At 36.4% G+C, this 23854-nt stretch overlaps 1 protein-coding gene across 1 annotated transcript in view; it reads left to right on the top strand.

Annotated features, from left to right (window-relative positions):
* MBOAT2 (membrane bound O-acyltransferase domain containing 2) overlaps positions 1-23854 on the top strand; it is a 184336-nt gene that overhangs the window by 114358 nt on the left and 46124 nt on the right. The window contains exons 4-5 of the mRNA XM_044663619.1: positions 1260-1355; positions 19208-19263. Coding sequence (XP_044519554.1) covers positions 1260-1355; positions 19208-19263 — 152 coding nt within the window. The remainder of the gene's footprint in view (positions 1-1259; positions 1356-19207; positions 19264-23854) is intronic.

Genomic DNA, 23854 nt, shown 5'->3' with positions numbered 1-23854 from the left:
ACAATGTACTAGGCATATGATTGAAGTGATGGGAATACAGACATTGTTTGGTGGCGGTGATGTTCATCCTTCATTTTCAGAGAAGACCAATGAAATTACAGTGTTGGAGTCAGGTTATGATGTCTTCAGCTGACGCTAATCAGGCCAATACAACTTTGGAAGACATTACTGCAATATCAGCCACAAATGGTCCATTAGAATATTTAGAGTGGAAGTGATAGGAATACAAATAAGAGCAGAAAGATAACCACTGTTTTAAAGAAACTTACATTCTAGTGGAGAAAGATAGTCTTTGGGAGGAAGCACAAATTAATTCTATTTTAGACAGGATGAGTTTGAGATGTCTCTGAGACATCCAGTCATTTGAAAAGCCCAGTGGGCAGTTGGTGATGAGGGACTAGTGTTCTGGAGTTAAAACTAAGGCTATATATAAAAAACATACATGTATGTGTATATATATATAATAACGATAATAATACTAATAATAGCTTACACTTATATGGCACTTACTGTGGTAAGAGCTTTACAATTAGCCCATTTGATCCTTAACCCTATGAGTTAGGTGCTTTTATTACCCTCATTTTAAAATTGAGGAAACTGAGGCAACCAGAAGTTATATGACTTACCCAGGATCACACAGTGTCTGAGGTGAGATTTAACTAAGGTCTTCCTGATTCCAGACTATTCCACTCTATCCATTGTACCATCTATGGCTAGATATATGGTTTATCTGCATAGAGGTGATAACTAAACTAGTGGAAGGTGAGATCACCAAATGAAGGAGAAGAGAGTGTAAGATATAGACTGTTGGGGGGCAGCTGGGTAGCTCAGTGGATTGAGAGCCAGGCCTAGAGACGGGAGGTCCTAGGTTCAAACCCGGCCTCAGCCACTTCCCAGCTGTGTGACCCTGGGCAAGTCACTTGACCCCCATTGCCTACCCTTACCAATCTTCCACCTATAAGTCAATACACAGAAGTTAAGGGTTTAAAAAAATTAAAAAAAAAAAAAGATATAGACTGTTGGGAGATAGTCACAGTTAATGGGTGACATAGGTGACAATGCAATAAAAGAGATCAAGACCCAAAGAGAAAAGGATAATTAACCAAATACAAACTAATATGAGAGATTGAGAAGGGTGAAGATTAAGAAAAGACCTCAATAATGTTAGTCATATTTTAAAGAATAGTGATCATAGGGTTTAGTGTGGAAATTTTTGAATTATTTTGTTGTATGATTTATCATATTTCTTTGCTTTCCAGATACTGTTTTGTGTTTGCTTTGGGATACCTTACAGTGTGCCAAATTACCAGAGTCTATATCTTCGATTATGGGCAATATTCTGCTGATTTTTCAGGGTAAGAATAAAGTTTTTATCTTGAAAAATAATTATGTGATATATTTTAATTATTAAATAAGTTAATTATTTTCCACAGCACATTTTGTTTTATATCTGTTATTTTACCATTTCTATTTGTTTTTTTTTATCCAAGTTATCCAATTTAGACACAGAATACATTTAATTATTCAGTTTTATCATAAAACATTGATGATGCCTGATTTTTTTCTCAAACCCTGTTCCCTCTCTTGGAGCATTTTTATATTGTTTTTTATAGTTCAACCTGTCTTGGGAAGATATAAAGTAAAAAAAAAAAAAAAAAAGGTCTGACTCTCAAGGAAATGAAGGTATATTATGACTAAAGAAAGGACATGATAAATATAAAATGCTATTAGAAAATTTGAGGATAAAGAGATCAATTCAACATAAGACAGTCTTCATCACCCTTCTCAAATCAGTAGTATTTTACACTGGTAACTATCCTTTCTCCTGGGTTCTCATGACCCTGCTCTCTCTTGGTTCTTTCCATTCCTGGTCTCTGTTAAATTGTCATCTATATCACACCCACTAACTTGAAGGAAGACAAGGATGAAATATTGTCTAGGTAGACTTCACTGAATTTCATAACTAATTGAATATGGAAGTAAAAAGGAAAGATGAATCAAAGATAATTTTGAAGTTTCAAATGTGTGATGGAGCATCAGCTAAAATAAGGTGGCCTAGGGGAGGGAAGAAGTTTATGAGGAAAGATGACAAATTCTCTTTTGTATGTATTGAGCTTGAAGTGTCAGGAAATTTTAAGTGTTTTCCTCAAAACAGAATTTAATGTGCTAGACAAATATAAATTGTTATTATTTTATTTAAATGGAAATATTCAACAAGTAGTTGGAGATGTAGGACTGAAAGTTCAGGGGAAAGATGATGGCTAGATATATAGATTTGAGAGTCATCTGCTTAGAGGTGACAAAGCTATGAGAATGAATAACAAATCAAGAGTGTAAAGAAAAAAGAGAAAAGAGTTGTGGACAAATCATTTGAGAATACTTGGGATGTGGAAGAAGACTCATAAATGAAGGAAGGAGACTGAGAAAGTTTGAAAAATAAAAGAAAGAGAACTAAGAGAAAAATGACATGGAGAAGAGAGTGGATGAAAACTTAACAGAATGACAGTCTAAAAGACATTTTTAGATAATATATCCCTAAGGGTATTTTTGTCATGAGAAAGAATCCAGTAGAGAAGACATTGAATATAATATAGAGAAAGGTTTGATGAACTAAGGCACTAGAGTAGGGATCGGCAATGTATGGCTCTCGAGCCATATCTGGCTCTTTTGAGGGCCATAGATGGCTCTTTCTGCAGGAGCCATTGAGTCAATTTTTTTTTCAGGCGCTGTTACAGGAGCATGCACTGTGAGCACTGTATGGCTCTCATGAAATTACATTTTAAAAAGTGTGGCATTTATGGCTCTCACGGCCAAAAAGGTTGCCGACCCCTGCACTAGAGAGACCCATGTGGAAGACTTTAACTTAGTAAAGAGAGTAATAAACATCTTTACTCCTACGATTGGAGCAATAGAGAAAAAGATGAGAGTATAGAGGGGTTTTGAAATAAAAGTATCAGTAATGGATGGCAATCTTATTTGTAAGCTCTTTCAGTTCTCTGAGGTATAATTATTTGATCCTTAAGATTTGAACTCACTTAAAATAGTTAGATGCTTTCATACTCTTTTGTTACTACCTAACCACATGTATTCTTAACTCTCCTCAGTTTGAAGTTATTTTGCTTAATAGAAAAAAAAAAACAACAAAATGAGAGTTGAGTAATTCTGTTTTATTCCATTGTCTTTTAAGATTACATGTATCTTATGTGCCCTCTATGTTGGACTTATTCCTTCCTTAGCCAAGAACAAAAGGTTGCCTTTTACATGTTTTCATTGTTTATTGGAAGCTACAGTTCAAACACACACACACACACACACACACACACACACACACACACATACACACACACACACACACACACACACTTCCTGCCCTCAAGGATCTTACATTCTGATGGGGGATGGCAAAACTTAAAGGGAAGAAGAGCAGCCAGGACCAACCTGGAGGAGAAAAAAATCCAGAAAATTAGAAGCAGAGAATCCTTAATGAAACTCTTGGTTTTGTCCAAGATTCTGTGTTCTTTTTATCATTTATACATTTCCTTTTAAATTTTGCAACCAGAGAACTCCCTTTATAGCCATTGTAGTTAACTTTAGATGTCTTTTCCTTTTTCTTCCTGATCAGAATCATTTCCAAATGCATTGCTAATTGAGTCTTTCATTCTGCTTACATCTGCTCTTTTTGGAATCTTAGGCTATCTTTGACTTGGAGGATATCTGTTTTTCTATAGTTTAGAGCAGTGATAGGCAAACTATGGCCCATGGGCCAGATGCGGCCCCCTGAAATGTTCTATTGGGCTGTGTGACATTATTCCTAACCTGATGAATACAATGAGTAGGATACGATACAATGAAACTTCGAAAGAGCTGCCTTAGAAACAGGCTGACAGATGAGCATTTCCTTTCCTTTGGCCCCCTCTTTAAAAAGTTTGCCCATCACTGTTTTGATGGTTTGGACCAGTGCAGAACCCAATAATAGTTGACCACAGACTGTAGGCCCAGATATTAGGCCTCACTTTCAGTGTGATGGTGGTAACACAATTTGACTGCTCTCTTGGTGATACAAACAATAACTTGATTTATTTCTCAGACACAGAATGGACTTGTGGATTGGGATGAGGGAGTCTCTAGATCTAATAAACTCTTATCACCTCCCACTCAGCCTGACCTCTGCAAAAGTCGCTTTGGCCCCAACAGAATTGGGCTACACGAGCTCTCTACCTAAAGTAATTTTCTAGCTACCTAAATCCTGACTAGCTGGTCCAGTATTAAATAGAAACAGCATACAGTTTGTCGGGGAAGGATGGCTAGAGGCCTAAGGCCTCAGCTAAAGTGGTCAGGCCCATCTTTAGGGTAGAAACTTTGGGTCCTTGCAACTCACCCACAGAAAATGGTCTGGAGAGGAAAAGATGCCACAGGTCCCAGGAACACAGAAGGTTCTTGATACAGGATCCTCCAAGATGTGATCAGGAAAACCTCAGCTACCTCCTGCAACCAGATACAAAATGTCCAGTGATCAACGGACTCCATGTGTCACCATGCGTGTGCCAGGCTTTGCATGTCCTGGACCCTTTGCACATCTCTCATCTGCCTCTTTCTGTTCTTCAGTAGGAAAGCAGGCAGATTGGTTGCTATACCTCCTGCTCTAAGCATAGATCTTCCCCTCCTGCAAGACAAATAATTTAAGGAAAATTTTTCTTATAGCTGGAGGATTCATGGGTGAACCCTCTGTGGGGAGCAAAGATCCCCTTTTGGTTTCCAGAGTTTATATGAGGGAGAGAGATGGAGGTGGTGTATATACATCTATTTAACCTGTAAAAGCTTAAAACTTTTCGAATATCATACATACATGTGTATCCTGACCCATCCATATATATGTGCACATATAAATATATATATATACACATACATTATACACATGTATATGTGTGTCAGGGAAGGGATTGACAGAGTAAATTAGTTGTCACCTGGAATGACATTATGCAGGAAAAAGGTTTGGATTAACTTCCTTGGGGGCCGACCTAAAACCAGAGAACTGGTTCAGAACACCCAGAGATTTGAACAGAGAGGAGAGAACATTCAAACTAAACCCCTGAGAAAGCAGTCAATTGGGAGGGGGGGGGGGAATCGGAATCTTGGTCTCCTTTTGCTCCCTTCTCACTTGATAGGAGAAGACTTTAGGAACTTAGGAGGTCTGGAGGACTTTTCATTTTCCCATCTGCATCCCATCATAGTTTCTGATTCAGTTTGACTACAATATCTAAAAGAAGATCCAAGGACAGACTAGAAACAGTTGGCAGGAAAGCTATACCATACCCAAGAAGAATATATTGAAGATTCCAGCAAAAGGACTCTAGTATTTTATTGCCACTCTTGGTCTCACTTTCGCTTGTACTCTGTGTTCTTGTGGGAAGAGTGTAACACAGACTTTTGGGGCATGCTTTGTACCAACTATACTATTGTAATAAATGCTCCTTTATAAAAGCTAACTAACAATGGCTGATTAACTGATAGTAACTAATAATACTGAGGAGAACATACTGGAAAGACAGCTCTAGTAGTAGTATTAGAAAAGGTACCCAGAGTCCCTTGAGAGTGTACTTTCCTAGACCCCAAGGAGTCCACAGTTTATCAGAGTCCAATTTACCAGAGAGAGTAGGAGTTGGGATAAGGACCCTTTATTTAGAGCAGGGGTTGGCAACCTTTTTGGCCATAAACACCACATTTTTTAAAATGTAATTTCGTGAGAGCTGTACAGTGCTCACAGTGCGAGCTCCTGTAACAGTGCCTGAAAAAAAATCGACTTTATGGCTCCTTCAGAAAGAACCATATCTGGCCCTCAAAAGAGCCAGGTATGGCTCGAGAGCCATACGTTGCCGACCCCTGCTTTAGAGTGTACTGTTGAGCTGGCCCATTTGTCAGTGTGAACAGTTGGGCTAAGAACCTCTAAAAGGGGATACTTACATGTATACATGAACCCACATGCATAAACATAGATAATGCATATATGTTTAAATTGTTTAAATGTGTTTATATTGTTTAAATGTGCCAAATGGTATTTCCTTCTCTTCTGCTTAAAGCTGGAGTATTTTCTCTTATCTCTCTACAAGGTTCAAATGTCTTCCTAAGGCAGAATTAATCAGACAAAGAGATACACACACACACACATACACACACACACGCACACACACATACACACACACACACTCATTCTCATATATATATAGGGTAGGATATAGAATCAAGGTTAGCAAGCACTCGGGATAGGAAAAACCTCGGGACCTGCTATTTGTGAGGCAGAATCAATGCCTAATTAAGCCCAAGGAAGAAGAAATTAACCACCATCTTAATGGAGATATGAGCTTTGAGCTATTTACTCATTATCCTTGACCTTACAATGAGGGGAAATGCCTGGTCCTTTCTGGCTGCTGTGTAATAACGTCATGCATGCACTATTAATTCTTAGCCAGCAAGGGGAAAGAAAATTACTCAACTTCCAGTTCCCATTATCTGCAATCAGAAGAAGGGGCATAGGAATTGGTACTCAGAGATAGGTTACCTGCTTAACACTGTCCACAACTGCCATATGGTGGGGAATAAAAATGAGTGCTTATTCTGACTTCTGTTTCCCAGAAGCTTTCCAAACAGAATCTCAAAAACCATATTCCAAAGATAACAACAACCAGTAAGCTATAGAACAGCATCTGCTTGGGTCTCTTGTTTCCATAGCAGCACTATTCAGGCATAGAGCCTATAAGATTACATAGATATTGGGTTCTGGACTAAAAGTTCCTATTCTTTCACTTTTTAAAGTATGGGGAGCAGCTGGGTGGCTCAGTGGATTGAGAAGCAGGCCCAGAAGCAGGAGGTCCTGGGTTCAAATTTGGCCTCAGACACTTCTTAGTTGGATGACCCTAGGCAAGTCACTTAACTCCCAATGTCTAGCCCTTACCACTCTTCTTCCTTGGAACCAATACCCAGTATTGATTCTAAGATGAAAAGCAAGGGTTTAAAAAAAATAAAAAAAGTAAATTAAATAAAGGGCCTGAGTAAAGGGGTTTGCTTTCAGGCTCTTACTGGATATAAGCTAATCAGAGAAGCAAATTGCTCTACTTTATTGCCCTGACTTTATTCATGCATAAGTTTTATATAATAAAGTCAGCCTTGGAGCTTAGCTCAACAGTCTATAACACATGGCAGTTGATCTTTGCAATTGGTATTAAATTTTTCTTTCCACTTTAATGTTCACTTTCTGAAAAATATTCTTCTTTTTTGTATAGTGGAAATAAATCTTACTACCCTTTTTTAAATAAATAAATCCTATATATTTTTTTTAATTTTGGGGTTAGAATAAGAAGAGCACAGCATTTAAAGTCAGAAACCCTGGGTTCAAATCTTGGCTGAGATCCATACTCTCTTTGTGACCTTGAGTATGCCTTTCAGGCTCGTTGGGCCTTGGTTTTATTATCTTTTTTTTTCCATTTATGTTTATTTATGAAGGAGATAGAATCACTAGATGAACTTTCTTCCCATTTGAAAAATACAATCCCGTGATTGATAACTTGGTTTCCTTTAGTTGAAACTGCGAATTGTTGAACAGTTTGTCCCTTTTCAATCCATTCTAACTCATTTTTAGAACACTTTAGGTTACATACAAATTATACTGCTCAGAGAATTTTGGGATATTTTCCCATTGTAGAGGAAGCATATGTTCCTTTTTTCAGATGTGGATAGAGAAAATTTGCTGTACTTAGTGTACCTGACTCAAAGGGAACATAACGTAGTGTGTGCCGGCTCTGGACTTACTCTCCCAATAATAGCTAACACAGGCAAATTGGGTCTCCGGAGCTCAACTAATATATCTCCCTTCAGGGTTCTAGGGGATAGTTCTGAAGGATTGGGGGCATCTCTCTAATACTCTGTAGCTTGCAGATCCCAACAGGTGTGCTTCCCATATGATCTGTTCATATCAATTAGTCAGCCAGAGTTAACTAGCTTTTAGAAAAGTTTAACTAGCTTTTATATAAGGTAGTATACTGAGAAGAGCTGGTATAAAGCATCCTTCTCTACATATACCCCTTTCCCTGGGAAAAGAAAGTGACAAATTCTCCAGCAAATACATAAAGTCTAGGGGAAAGTGGGCTCAAGCTTAGAGAATACATAGGACTAAGGGGGAATTCACAGTTCCTGGTTATTGGAAGTAATTTTCTCCCCTTAGATATGGTGGAACTTTCTACTAGATTCCCTGCAGTGCCTTGTAACTGCCTTTCCTATGCTATGGATAGTGCATATCCAGTCCATTATCACCTCCCAATGGAAGATGTTGCCGTCATTTATGTGGGAATGATGCTAGCTTACTGATAGGAAGTCCAGAATCTGCCAGGCCTTTTGAAGCCCACAAGGTTCTCCTCAAACCAAGGCATGGGTTCTTCTTCTCTAGCTCCTAGCAATTCTTCTCAGAGGCTTTATTGGAAGTTGTGCAACACTATAAGCTGCCAAAAGCTCCAATCCTTGTCTTTGAATTATCTGCTGTGTTATAGAAGACTCAGAGCATGACCAAGTTTTCTCAGCCAGTACAAACAGGCTTCCTGTGCAATGTCTATCAGGTTCATCAGATGTCTTTCAAGGTGAAATAAATTGATCCAGGGCTTTATTGCAATTAATCTGAAATTGATGATTGGCTAAGGTGAGAAGTACTCTCACCTGGTTAAATTTATCAGACTAGCATCTTGAATTTTACCTGAAGGGTAGGATGGAGTTGTTTAATTTATTCAATTAGTACTCATACTTAAAATTGCACCATAGAATTGATGCTGGAAGGAACCTTGGAAGTTGCTTAAGCCTATTCCCTCATTTTGCAAATGAGGAAACTGAGACCTAAAAAGGTGAAGTGATTTGCCCAAGATCACCAAGATATTAAGTGACAAAACCAGCTTTTAACCTGGATCTTCTGGCTCAAAATTCAGTTTGTTTAACATTTTAGCAAAAAGGTGAGAAGCTGTTCGATTTCCTTATTGCCCTTCTTAAAGCAATAAGCCTTTTGCTATGAAAATAGACTGATACACATGACTCCAGTAAAGTTTGTCTTATTTCAGAGGAAAAGAAGTTTGAAGTTGTCTCTACATTCAAATTAAGCAGGAGGCTAAGTTATAATACAAATAAGTATATTCTATCGATAGTAAAACGTAAAATTTCAATCAATAAGCACATATTTAGCATCAGTTAAATAACAAGTACTGTGCTAGGCATGGGAGATTCAGAGATAAAAATAAAATAAAATAAAATTTAAAACCCTACTGTTAACCTACTTTCATTTGTTCACATCTTTCATCTAAACCACTACAGCCATTTAAATTCACAGGAGTATTGTATAGCTTAATTTTTAAAACATTAATCATCATGGAAGAAATGCACAAAGATGTATGAACTACAATTTTAATCATTATTATATTTATATCTATGTATTGTGTATAGAATATAAGGGTTAAATATATAAAAGCACTTTGAAAAGAATCAAGACTAATTTTCTTCATGTGGATTTTTTTTCAAAGTATTTTTTTTTAATTGAGTGAAGTCAAAAATTTTTCATTCAACTCCCAGGAATGCAAAGTGTTCTTAGAATTTATTAGGTAGACCAAATTATTTTAAAAGTTAGAATATTGACTTTATGAGGAAGAATTAAAAATTGAATTATTTTTTAGCCACAAAAGGAAAAAGGGCTATCTTAATTGGCTTGAAAACATAAATATAACATCAGCTGCTTTACATCTATATGCAAAGGATTAGTAGAGGATGTATTCTTAAATTGGTGCCTGAGCTGTGAAGAATATTTTTAAAGAGTGAATGATGCAAATTAAAACAACCCTGCGATTCTATTTCACACCCGTCAGTTTGGCAAATTTTGACAGAAAAGGGAAATGACAGTTGCTATAGGGGTTGACTATGGAAAAAACAGATATTCTAGTATTCTGTTGGTGAGACTATAAATTGGTTCTACAATTTTGGGAATGCAGTTTGAAACTATGCCCCAAAAGTCACTACACTGAACTTGCACCCAATGATACCTCAACTGTATCCTACAGAAATCATTGCTTATGGCATCTCTTTATTATAGCACAGAATTAGAAACTGAGAGAGTGCCCATCAATTAGATAACAGCTGAACAAAATGTAATATGTGAATATAGCGGAAGATTACTGTGCCATAATAAGTGACAAAAAGGACAGTTTCAAAGAAACTACGAGGATTTGAATGAACAGATGCAGATTAAAGTGAGCAGAATCCTGAGAATAAATTATACCTTAACAACAACATTATATGAAGAAAGCCAACTTTCAAGAATTTAAGAACTGTTTTCACTACAGTGATAATAATTTCAAAGGAATGATGAATAGAGTCTTGACAGATGGGTGAGGTGCATTTTCAGACAAGCCTAATGTTGGAATTTGTTTTGCTTGATTAGGCATATTTGTTACTAGGATTTTTTTTTTTTAATTTGGGAGGAATGCCAGAAGGGAAAAGGGGTAAAGAAAGCAACAATAAGGTTGAAAAAAAGAAAGGTCATTGAAGAATTTTTTTGTTCACAGAAGAGAACAGAAGGAAAGCCAGAAGGAAATAGACAAGCTGAAAAGTTTTTGAAAGTTAAATGTTGAATTTATTATACACTGAAAAGGTAAAGCAAGCTGCCTGTAATAGAAATTTGTGCTTTCACGTACAGTACTTTTGTTATTGTTATTCTATCATCCTGGTTGTCCTCCTGGATATTCTTCATATTACCATTGTCCTTACAGATGCAATCTGACCAGAGCATAGTATAGTGAGATTATGACCAACCACTTCATTTTTGGAAGCAATACCTATTTTAACGCAGCCCAAACTCTTTTAGGTGATTCTAAATTTATTTTTGAAGACTGTGTTATTTTTGGTCATGATGCAGTCACTAAATGCTTGTCTGCACATAGGATCCAGAGGAACTTGACCATCAGGAGGGAATCCCTCATCTTTTGGGGCTTTTTACTGGACATCCTACATGACAACATTAGTTTTACATGTATGTCCTTGTTTTGTGCCTGTCTTGACATTGATGATCAGAGTCTTTGAACAAAGTTATACTTTTTTTTTTTTTACATTTTCAAGGAATTTTGCATGATTTTTGTCTTCCAGGCTTAGAAACATGTCAGAAAAGGAAGTTAGGTTAGACTTGTATGACATGATGTTTCCTGGATGTTAAAAATGTGGCTCTAAAGCCTTAGTTGAGGTTTAATATTGGGATAAAATGAGGCACGCATAAGAAGGTTTACTTTAGCCATAATATACTAAGAATACAGTGGCACTTGACTATTGAACCCAGCCTTCCTTGTCTCTATCGTGAAACACTTCTGGTCAGTTAGTCATCAAACACAGCAACTTAGATGGTCTCAGGCACCTCCAGGTCTGAGAAGTGTGGAATCTCCTTGGCTTGGACTTTTTATTGGCCTTAGGCTAGGAAGCAGTGTAAGAGCTGGGACCACTTAGATTTTGTCAAGGGAGGAACCTTCATCACAGAAACTGCTTGGGGTTGCATATGGAGAGAGAGTAGTGTCAAGAAATTGTGGCCCTACCACCCTGATTTACCATTTCTTTTTCTTTTCTTTCTTTTTTATTTTTAAACCCTACCTTCTATCTTAGAACCAACTGGTTCTAAGGCAGAAGAGTGATAAGGGCCAGGCAATGGGGATCAAGTGTCTTGCCCAGGGTCATAGGGAAGTGTCTGAGGTCAGATTTGAATGCAGGACCTCCTGTCTCTAGGCCTGGCTCTCAACCCAGTGAGCCAGCTGTCCCTCACCATTTACTTTTCTAGATATTCCCTAACTTCCATTCAATATTATGTTTCTCAGGAATCAATTGAGTTCATTGGCCCATGATTTACAGAGTCCATTTAAAAACAAAACAGGATATTATTCTCCTTTCCTGTAGTATCTCTTTAGTTCTTTATGGTCTTTAAAATATTCTGACTTTGATTCAGCAGTAACATCTGTCACTTTGTTAATTGCCTTCAAATGTAATTTGTCAAGAGTAGCCCTCTATCTCATTTATCTTGAGTGCTACCTCCCTGTTATCCATTTTTGTTCTGTTCTTTCCAGTCCAAAGATGATTATTCTTGGCAGAGAAAGTAGAAACAAAAGAGTTGTGCAACTCTCTGTCATCATTTGGTATCATTCCATCTCCTTTACTGGTTCATTATCCATATAATACTCCTATAACTATAGGGAAACTACAAGCCTCTATCTTTGATTCTCTTCTTCCTTTCTGCTCTGTGATCGCCTAATTTTCCAGAGATTTTATTTTCACTTTACAGATGACTACTAGCATAGCCAAGCCCAATTTTTCTCCCAGGCTCCAATCTTGGCTCTCTAGCTGCCTATTAGACATTTCAAATTGTATGCCCCATAAATTGCTTAAACTCAGCATGTCCAAAGCAGAACTCATTACCTTTCACATCAACGCTACCAAGATCTTTCTTCAAATGAACTAATGCCCAACCACATTTTATTAATTTGATTATTTTTCAACTTAACATTTGTAAACTTTATGCTTTAAAAATTTTATATTTGTCCCTATTAAATTTCATCTTATTAGATTTTGGTCCAGTGTTATAGCTCTTTTTATGTATATAGTTATAGTCTTTTTTTTAAACATTTATTAATATTCATTTTTAACATGGTTACATACTTCATGCCCCTACTTTCCCCTTCACCCCCCGCTCTTCCCCCACCCATGGCCAATGCACATTTCCACTGGTTGTAACATGTGTCCTTGTTCAGGGCCTATTTCCAAATTGTTGTTAGTTGCATTGGTGTGGTTGTTTCGAGTCTACATCCTCAATCATGTCCACCTCAACCCATGCATTCAAGCAATTGTTTATCTTCTATGTTTCCTCTCCTGCAGTACTTCCTCTGAATGTGGGTAGCGTTCCTTTCCACAAATCCCTCAAAATTGTCCTGTGTCATTGCATTGCTGCTGGTATAGAAGTCCATTGCATTCGATTTTACCACAGTATATCAGTCTCTGTGTATAGTGTTCTTCTGGCTCTGCTCCTTTCGCTCTGCATCAGTTCCTGGAGGTCTTTCCAATTCACATGGAATTCCTCCAGTTTATTATTCCTTTTAGCACAATAGTATTCCATCACCAGCATATACCACAATTTGTTCAGCCATTCCCCAATTGAAGGACATACCCTCCTTTTCCAGTTCTTTGCCATCACAAAAAACGCAGCTATAAATATTTTCGTACAAGTCTGTTTATCTATGATCTCTTTGGGGTACAAACCCAACAATGGTATGGCTGGATCAAAGGGCAGGCATTCTTTTATAGCCCTTTGAGCATAGTTCCATATTGCCAGCCAGAATGGTTGTATCATTTCACAACTCCACCAGCAATGTCCCAATTTTGCCACATTCCCTCTAGCATTCATTACTCTCCCCTTCTTTCATTAGTTATAGTCTTTTTGATTCAGGCCTTGTTCTTGAATTTCCTTTTTCTTTTCTGAGAACCATCATTCCAGTCTCCCAGTTTCTACCTCTGAGGATCACTTTGGCTTAAGCTAGTGGTTCCCAAACTTTTTTGGCCTACCGCTCCCTTTCCAGAAAAAATATTACTTAGACCCCTGGAAATTAATGTTTTTAAAATTTTAATAGCAATTAATAGGAAAGATAAATGCACCTGTGGCCATCACCGCTCCCCTGGATCGCTGCAGCACCCACCAGGGGGCGGTGGCACCCACTTTGGGAATCACTGGCTTAAGCAGTGCCTCTACATGAAGCATTTCCTGATTTTCCCAGCTACTACTGCCCTTCTTCTAAAAACTACCTTGTAAATATTCTATATATATTCATATGTGTAAAAATACAAATAACCACTGCTAGTCTTGGGATGCTTAGGCATTTATACTTTCCATTAGGAGTGTTATGAGGAAGATTATTTAGTTGTTATGTAGGAGACTTAGCAGGAAGGGCTAGAGAATTCCACATGGAATGGGGAAGCAGGAAGTGGCTCGCTCTCTGAGACAGACTCCATGGTGGTTGGGACAAGCTGTAACTGACCCTGGGAGACCTCAGATCTAGTGGAGTTGCACCCTGATTCCCTGGGATCCTGGAGAGTGATGAAGATTGAAAGCAGAGGACATCAATCCTGTAAGACAGCACTGAGTAGGGAAGTGGCCTGTGATCTGTTGAACAGCTTGCAGACTTCAATCCCTACCTGGCTACATCAGTTCTGGAGGAGTTGCTTCTTGGCATCCTGTAACATCCCTGAAGAGCTGTGAGATCTCAAGTGCAAGCCCTCTTCCCCAGGTCCTTAGCCAAGCTGTCAAAGCCTGGCAGAAGTCAGATTGGCTAGGGATCTTACCCTTTTTTACTCCAGGCCTGGGTTGTTAGCCATAGTTTACCTAACCCCCTTTCCAATCCCCTCATATTATAATTAAACTGATTCCCTGTGTGTTTTTAGTAATTTTAGGTCCTCATTGTGTGTATGTGTTAATCTGTATTTATTCCAGGCTGGGTGGGGCTGAGTGACAGTTGGTCAGGCTTAACTGTCATTGCAGTCCATGGTCTTTCCCTTGTAGTTAAACCTGGTTCCCTGACTTGTAAAGTCTCACCCATTCTCCCTTCCTGTCTCCTATCCACCCCAGTGAGCCCATATTTAATATTTAAGACACCTTCCCTGGTTTTCCCCATTATAGTCGGAAGAATTATTTAAAACTTAGGTTAGGTCTAAGGTATCTCCAAAAAGGGGATGTGGAAAGGTATTCACTGTACAGCGAAGATCAGGTATAAGATGACAGTCTTTCCCTATGCAAAACAAATGCTTAACATAAGAGATTCACAAACATGCAATGACGAAGACTTAAGACTTAATAATATATTATTACATTCTCAAAGGAGATTGATACTTAAAATATCATGACATGAAATATTTTGGGAGATCCCTAAATCAACATGTCTTATTTTGCCTTGGCTTTGCATTGCCTAAACAATTCCTTCCAGGTCTGTATGTTCTGACCTTTTGGTAGATTCTGGTTTCATTCTTGTGTTGATGTTCATCTTATTTAAGCAGAGTATAATTTCAGATCATTCTTCTTGCTGCCAGTCAGTTCCAGCTGAAGGATCCAAGATGGACCCCAATTTCACTTTATTGAGGCTACTTTCATTGTTAAATACATATTCACATCTGAATTGCTGTTTGATCACCTATAATCAGGGCAGGAACACAAAACAGGAGGGCCAGTGGCCCATTCTTGGAGTTCATCATTTCTACTAAGATAGAGGAAAGGCAGCTTTTTCTTCATCCTTTACAAAAAGCCCAAGAAGGAAACAATTTGCTATTGACTGAGCCAAGAAAGTGTAAGACAGAGGACAGTCACTTGCTTTTTAAAGGCCCCTGAATCAATATAGGTCTTTCTAATCAGTAACTTGTAAGGAGATTACTTGGCAAAGCACAAATCCCTTAGCACTGATGCATTCTACCAGCAGAACTCTGTGCATGATTCATGCAATAAACCTTACAGGTACATTCTTGCATATTTCAAGGAATAAAACATTTATGGCACATATGTGTATTGACTTCTACAATTAAATGTAAGCTTCCTGAGGGCAAGGATTATTTCTTTTTTCTTTTTTTATGTCTTTGTATCACCAGGCTTCAATATTGTGTCTAGTACATAGTAGGCCTTTGATTCATGTTTGATGGTTCACTCCAAGCAATGTGCTTTTCCCCTCTTTGATTCTTCTTTTCCTCAATATAATTGTAAAAATAATCTGTTTTGTTCCCCATAACTTTCCTTCTGAAAGTTAGCTTACCTTGAGCTTTAACATTTTTAACACAATTCTCATAGAATCATGCTAAACTTTAGTATTCCTCTTGTATTATTAGCCATACTTCTTTCATCTGTTGTTACATGTGTGTTTTTTTTTAATTATGTTGTTTTGGTAAGGTAATTGTGTATCTTCTGTATGGTATTTAGATAATTCTCTCTTTTTACTTCCTCAGAATTGTTTCCATATCATTTCCTCTACCTTTTTAAGAATGAAATTATCATTAAGGCAAGCCAAAAATACATTTTCTGCTCTGCTTTTGATAGAGCGAAAAGTTCAGCAGATATCCAGATTAATTAAGGTGGCTCTTCTCCATGTCAAGGCAAAATCTTTAACAGTTACCCATGATCTCATCTTCTCTGGCAGATTTCCACCTCTATTGCTCTCACTCTTTCCCTTTTTACTGGTTGCTTCCATGATGCCTATAAATGTGCCCATGTCTTCCCCATCCTTTAAAATTTTTCACTTGTTCTAGCCATTTCCATAAGCTATCATCCTTTGTCTTTTCTCTGATTTTGTGTCTAAACTCTTGGAGAAAGCCATCTAGAATTGATTGTTCCATTTCCTTTCCTCTCCCTCTCTTAATCACATTCTCACTTCTAACCTCATCATTTAACTGAAACTATTACCAGTGATGGACCCTGTCCTTCATCCTCCTCTCCTGGATATTCTTTTTTCTCCTGATTGATATGGTGCTGCTCTCTCCTAGCTTTTCCTGCCTGTCTCTCTGATTCTTTTCGGTCTCTCCTATGTGGGCTCCTCCTCCAGGTCACACTAGCTTTAGTTATTTCCTCTGGCTCTGGCTGAAGCTTTCTTCCCCCCACCCCCACCCCCCTTTATATTGTTTCATTTGGTGATCTCATCAGCTCTCATGGGTTCAATTGTCTCTGCAGATGATTTTCAGCTCTTTAAGGTGTCCCAAAAGTCTTAGCGCAGTTTTCAGCTATTAAAACTATTTAAACTGTTGAAGCTTAAAATTTCTCTAAGACTTTTAGGACACATAGACATATCCATCCTAACTTCTCCCTGAGCTCTAATCTGATATAATCATTTGCTTTTTGGGACATCTTAAGCCTGACATGTCCAAATCTGAAGTCATTATCTTCTCTCTCAAACATTTTTTTTCTTTCGAATCCTTATTACTATCAGGGGTACTACCCTCCTTCTAGGGGCCATGCTCACACTGTCAGTGTCAGCCTCAACTCCATGATCATGTTACTGCCTTAATAAATAAACTCCAGGAGCTCCCCAGCATCAAATATAAAATTTTCTGCTTGGCTTCTGAGGCTTTTCAAGAGCCAATCCTTCCTGCCTTTCCAGTCATCTTATATTTACTCTCTTCAGTGAACTCTACAATTCAGTGACAATGCCTTTCTCGAGGTCTCACACTATACTCCATCCTCCCAACTCTGTGTTTTTTCACTGTTTCCTATGCTTGTAATGCTTCTTTCTTCCCCTCCACCTTCTGGCTTTCTTCATGGCTCTGTTTTAGAGGCAGCCTCTCTTTTCCTCCACTTATGATACCTTTCCTCTGAGATTTCATTTACATTGTATATATCTTGTAAATATGTAGTTGTCTACATGATGTATCCCATATTAAAATGGAAGCTCCTTCAGGACAGAAACTATGTATATACTCCTCTCTTTGTGTCCTTAGCTGTTAGCACAGCATCTGGTACATAGTAAATGCTTAACAAATACTTGTTAACTGACTGACAATTGAAGTTAACTTGTGATAGTTTTTTTTTTCTTTCTTTCTTTTTTTTTTAAATCAGTACCTCTGTCTTAGAATCAATACTAAGTCTCAGTTCCAAGTCCAGGAGTAGTAAGGGCTAGGCATTGGGTGTTAAGTGACTTACCCAGGGTCACATAACTAGAAAGTGTCTAAGGCCATATATGAACCCGTTACCTCTAGTTTCTAGACCTAACACTCCATCCACTTAGCCACTTAGCTACCCCTTGTGATCTCTTTTTAAAAATTCCTCATCTAGTTCCTTTTTCTCTTAAGGCAGCCTGTAGTATATTTCCATAATTATAATTTTTATTCTGACTCCCAAGGGTCCTCTACCATGTCTTCTCCCTCCACTTCTTATATATATATATATATATATTTTAAACCCTTACCTTCCATCTTGCAATCAATACTGTGTATTGGTTCCAAGGTAAAGACTAGGCAATGGAGGTAAGTGACTTGCCCAGGGCGACACAGCTAGGAAGTGTCTGAGGTCATATTTGAACCCAGGACCTTCTGTCTCTAAGCCTGGCTCTCAATCAACTAGGCCACCCAGGTGCGCCCTGCTTTTGTATACTTTTTAAATATGCAGTGATACCCAGTAATGCTTTTGAAGATGTGGATTGGCCTAATCTTGGAAAGCAATTTGGATTTTTTAAAAAAGAGGCTAAAATGTCTATGCTCTTTGACCTAGAGGTTCCACAATTAGATACATATCCAAAGATCACTAAGGACCAAAAGAAAGGCCCTATATACAACACAACATTCATATTTGCACTTTGTTTTAGTAACAGAGAAGTGGAAACAAAGTAAATGCCCATCATTTGGAGAATGCCTAAACAAATTGTATTATATGGGCATAATAGAATTTTCTATACTATAAATATATTATCAATAGAAAGAATTTAGAGAATCTTGGGAAAAGCTTATATGAAGTGATAGTGTGTGGAGTAAGCAGAATCAGAGTATTATATATATAAAATGTTGCTATATAGGTATAATGACCAGACTTATTCCCAAAGAAAAGATGAGGAGGATCACTTTCCTCTCTTTTTTGCAGAGATGAGGGATTATGGGTGTGGAACATTGCATATACTTTTAGACTTGGTGAATGTGTTGATTAGTTTTGTTGAAATGCTCATTAGGTGCACTTTATTTTCACTTTAGTTCATCAATGTATGAAGCTTAGCCCTTTAGTTTCATTATTATATACAGGTTTAAGTTTTGATAAATAATTGTGTTAGCTATCTGATAGCTATACTTCTTTTTGTACTTAACTTCCCAAATTAATCAGGAAAATACTTGTTTTCTTCCAATATGAATCTTTTTCTTTAAAAATGTAACCAGATTGAAATAGCAACATTTACTAGGCATAAGAAACTAATTTTCTATCTTTTTATTCAAAAAATGATTACACAAAGATTGTAGAAACAAATGTTATAACTAAATATCAGAATTAAAAAAATACCATGTTTTGTTACTGCTGAAATGTGTCTCCTTTTCTTTGAAAACATCTTTGTAAACAAATTATAGATATTGTCATAAAAACAATGAAGAAATCATTTAGAAATATTTAGGTATTGTGTTATGATTTTCTTTTAAAATGTTTTCATTTTCTTTGCCACAGCCCAATGATGATAATTACACAGAAGATCACTAGTTTGGCTTATGAGATTCACGATGGTAAGGATTTTAAGCTGAATTTACTTATTTTAAATTTTTTACCAAAAGACTCTTTTTTCTTCATTTTTTCAGCTAAATAAATTTTATTCTAAAAGCAGTGTTGTTCAATGGACAGAGGGTTGACCTTCATTTAGACCTCTGAGACTTTTTAGCTATATGGCCATGAATGAGTCACTTATCCCCTAGATATCCTGTAAGATTACAAGTTTTAGAAATGTTGACCCTTCTCCATTTGGGGAAGGACTTTCTATACAAAAAGTTCCCTAAACAGTGAAATTATTTGTTCAGACTTATCAAAACAATAATTTATTCCCCATAGCATTTTTGTAGGACTCCAAATCTCAGAAAAAAAATCTATTGAAGAATTTGGAAAGGATGGCTAGCTTAGATAATAGTTATGTATAATGCATTTATATGGGTATATAAGACACAGGTGTCTATAAACATGCATACTATAAATATATAAATGTATGCTAATAAATAAATTTGTGTATATATGCCTATATATATATTAGTAACCAGAGTTAAAAGGAATTTGATAATATTTTTAGAAGCAGAATAGTAGAGTAGAAAAAATAGTAGATTTATTCAGAGACCCTGGGTCAAACTTAATGTGTGAGCTAGCCTTACTGAAATACTTTTTTCTCTTTCTTTTTATTCTTTTTTAGAAAATATGGCTCACTAAGTGAGAGATGTGTTAAAAAAAATTAAGGCAATGTAAATACAGAAGACAGAGTTAAAATTTTAAAAAAGCTTTAAACAGTACTTTCCTGACCCTGCTTTACTTCACATTTTAGGGTACCTCAGTAGAGTAGAGTATGTATAGTATAGTATCTGACTCTAGAGTAAAAATGACCCTGGGTCACTGTACATATATTTTAAAAAATATAAAATCTTTAATAAAGGGAGGAATACATACATACATGCATACATACATACTATACAAATCCTTTTTGTAGAAATTGCCTTTCTTGCTAAGTATGATAAGTTCAACTTTTAACATTCAGAGCAGTCTTAATTCTCTATGGTTCTTTTTGGCCTTCTTTCTGTTGTTATATTTTTTCTCAGCCTTTTTATTTTTTAAAAAAGATTCCTTAATTGATCCTCTTTTCTTCCTTTCTACCCACTACATCCCTATTCTTTCTCTCACTCCTACCCTGGCCAAGTTGGTTTAAAAAAAAAAGAAAAACATATTAGAGCCCGGGTAACAAATATGCATAGTCAAGCAAAACACATTCTTACACTAGCTGTGTTTGAAAATATGTCTTAGGCAGCATCTTGAGTCCCTCACATCTTTGCCAAGAGATAAGTGGTCAGTTCCAGGCTTCATCATCAGTCCTCTAGAAATCATTATTGGTCATTATATTGCTCAGAGTTCTCAAGTTTTTCATCATGTTTTTTATATGTATAATGTTACTATTTAAATTGTTTTCCTGGTTCTGTTCACTGCATCAATTCATACAGGTCTTCTTAGGCTTGTCCATTGTGCCATTTTTTTTTATAGTGCAGTATACCATTACATTCATATAACATAATTTAATAATTTAACAATAGAAAATCATCCCCTTAGTTCCTAGTTCTTTGTTAAAACAAAAAGAGCTACAATACATAATTTTTTACATATGTGTTCCTTTCATCTTTCTTTGCTCTCCTTGAAGTATAGATCTACTATTAGTATAGTTAGATCAACAGGAATATATGCATAATTTTCTTGACTTTTTAGGCATAAAAGTTGCTTTTCAAAATTACTGGAGCAGTTCATAGTGCCACCTGCAGTGTATTAGTGTGTCTGGTTTCCCAGGGCCACCCTAACAATTTTCATTTTCTTCTTGTGTCGTTGTCAATCCAGTGAGTGTAAGGTAGAACCCAAGATGCATTTCTCTAATTAATAATGATTTGGTACATTTTTTCATATGGTTGTTATTAGTTTCATTTTCTTCCTCGGAAAGCTATCTGTTTATATCCTTCAATCATTTATCTATCAGAAATAGTTGTTCTTATAATTTTAATCAGAGCCCTATGTCATATAGGAGTGAGACATTTGTCAGAAACTTACTACAAAAATTTTTCCTCTTTTACAAATATAATTTAAATTATGTATAATGTGAGAAAGTAAAATTTAATTATATAAAAGTGTCCATTTTTTCTTGTGATCCTCTCCTTTCATCATAAACTCTTCCCCAATCCACAGATCTCATTTTAAATTTGGAGTTCATTCCTGCTTTGTCAGGAGATGAGTAGCCTGCTTTATGTTTGATCATCTGGAATCATGGTTTATTTTTGACTGATCAGTTTTAAACTCTTTCAAAGTTATTTTACTAATGTTGTTAAGTTGGTCTCTTGGTTCCATTTACCTCATTCTGTATCTGTTCATACATGTCTTCACAGTTTGTTCGAACTACCCATTTTATCATTTTTATGGAAAAATAATATTCTATTGCATTAATATAGTATAATTTCTTTAGCCATTCTCAAACAAAACGTAAGCATTGTTCTCTTTGGAAGATAGACATGGTAGTTATGTCTCTGGGTCAAAGGACTTTTAGTGATTTTTGGCATAGTTCCAAATTATTTTCCAGGACATTTCACAGCACTAACAATAATATACCAGTGTGCTTGGTTTCCTGCTCCCTTTCCAACAATTATCATCTTAATCTTTCTGATGAGTGTGATTTGGAAACTAAGAGTTGTTTTAATTTGACTTTTCTCTAATTTTTAGTGATTTGGAACATTTTTAAAAATGGTTGTTGAGAGCTTAGAATTTTTTCCTTGAACACAGTTCATCTCCTTTAACCATTTTTCTGCTGAGAAACAATTATTGTTCTCATAAATTTAAATCAGTTCCTTAGAAATCTTGAATATGAGATGTTATCAGAGAAACTTGACTACTAAGATTATTGCCCTCTTATTTGCCTCTCTTTCCTTTCTAATTTTTGCTTTTTTTTTGGCTTTATTTGGGTAAAAACTTTTTATGTTATTAAAATTGTTGTATGATTCTCTCTGTTCTGCTTGGTCATGAACTCTTCCCATATCCATATATCTGAAAGGTAATTTCTTCCTAACTCTTCTAATTTGTTTATGATGTTACCCTTTGTATCTAAGTCATTTATCTATTTGGAGCTCATCTTTGAAGATGACATGAGATGATGACTTGCACATAATTTTACTGTCCATATTTTTAGCAGTTTTTAAAAAAAAATTTGCTTTCTCTCTTAGAATTGATACAAAGTGTTGGTTCTAAGGCAGAGGAATGGTGAGGGCTAAGCAACTGGCATGAAGTAATTTGCCCAGGGTCACACAGCTAAGAAGTGTCTGAGATCGGATTTGAACCCAGGACTCTCTCCAGGCCTGTTGCTCTATTCCACTGAGCTACTTACCTGCCCCAGCAGCTTTTATTTTTAAAAATCAAATAATCATGATTCCTTACCCTAGTAGCTGGCATCTTTAGTTTTAGCAAGCATTAGACTATCTTTATTTTTTAACCAGCCTCAAATCATTTTCAAGATTGCTGCTTTGTAGTAAAGTTTGAGATGTTACTTCTGGGCCACCTTCCTTTCCACTTTTAAGAAATTGTTTTAAGTTTTATTAGTATGGCACTGAATAAGTAAATTAAGTTATTTAGATAGTGTTGCCTTTTTTAACATTGGCTCAACTTACCCCAAATAATATATTTCTCAAATTTTTTAGGTCCCTTTGTACTTCAAAGTATTTGATAGTTATGTTCTGTAGTCTAATTCTATAGTATTTTTTACATTCTATAGGTATTTTATATTGGATTTTTCTGTCAATGCATATTGCCAGTATTGCCATAATCTTTTTGCCTTTTGGAACACCATGCTTCAAGTTCTCTATTTCTTTCTAGTGTCAGCTGGCAAGTCTTGTGTGATCCTAATTATGATTTCTTGGTACTTAAATGCTTTCTTTTTGTCTGCTTGCAATAATTTTTCTTTAATTTGGAATCTCTGGATTTTGGTTATAGCATTACTAGAAATTTCATTTGAAGATTTGTTTCAGGAGATGATAGGTGGATTATTTCTATTTTCACCCTGCTCCTTGGTTCAATTTACATTCATGACTTCTTGAAATGGAATGTTATATCCAAGCTATATTTTTGTTTGTTAATGAATTTTAAGTAGTTCACAGATTTCTTTGATAAAATCTCTTGACCTATATTTCAGGCCAGTTTTTTGGTAATATACAATTACATTTTATTCTTTTTTTCAGTTCTTTGATTTTGTTTTACTATTTCTTATTATCTCATGGAGTTATTTTCTTTTTTGAAATCCTAGTTTTCATAAGAGTTGAATTCTTGATTCCAGTTTACCACCATCTGTTCTAAGATATTAATTCTCCCTGACATTTTTTTCCTCCCTATATGTTCCATTTTGTATCTCTTCTTTCATTTCTTCCAGGTACTCTTATGGTCCTTGTGGCCAGGACATTCTTTTTCTCTGAGGTTCTACTTGGACTTGTGGAATTTTTCTCTTCTTCTGGGTTTACCCCTTTGAGCTTCTGTCAGTCCAAGGTATTTCTAAATTGTATTTGGCATTTCTCCTGTTTACTCATTTCTCTAGCATCACTTTCTGGATTG

This window comes from Gracilinanus agilis, chromosome 2 (assembly GCF_016433145.1).
Source record: "Gracilinanus agilis isolate LMUSP501 chromosome 2, AgileGrace, whole genome shotgun sequence".
NCBI classification, from domain to species: domain Eukaryota; kingdom Metazoa; phylum Chordata; class Mammalia; order Didelphimorphia; family Didelphidae; genus Gracilinanus; species Gracilinanus agilis.
Note: the sequence above shows the minus strand (reverse complement) of the source record. Positions and strands in the feature narration are given on the sequence as shown.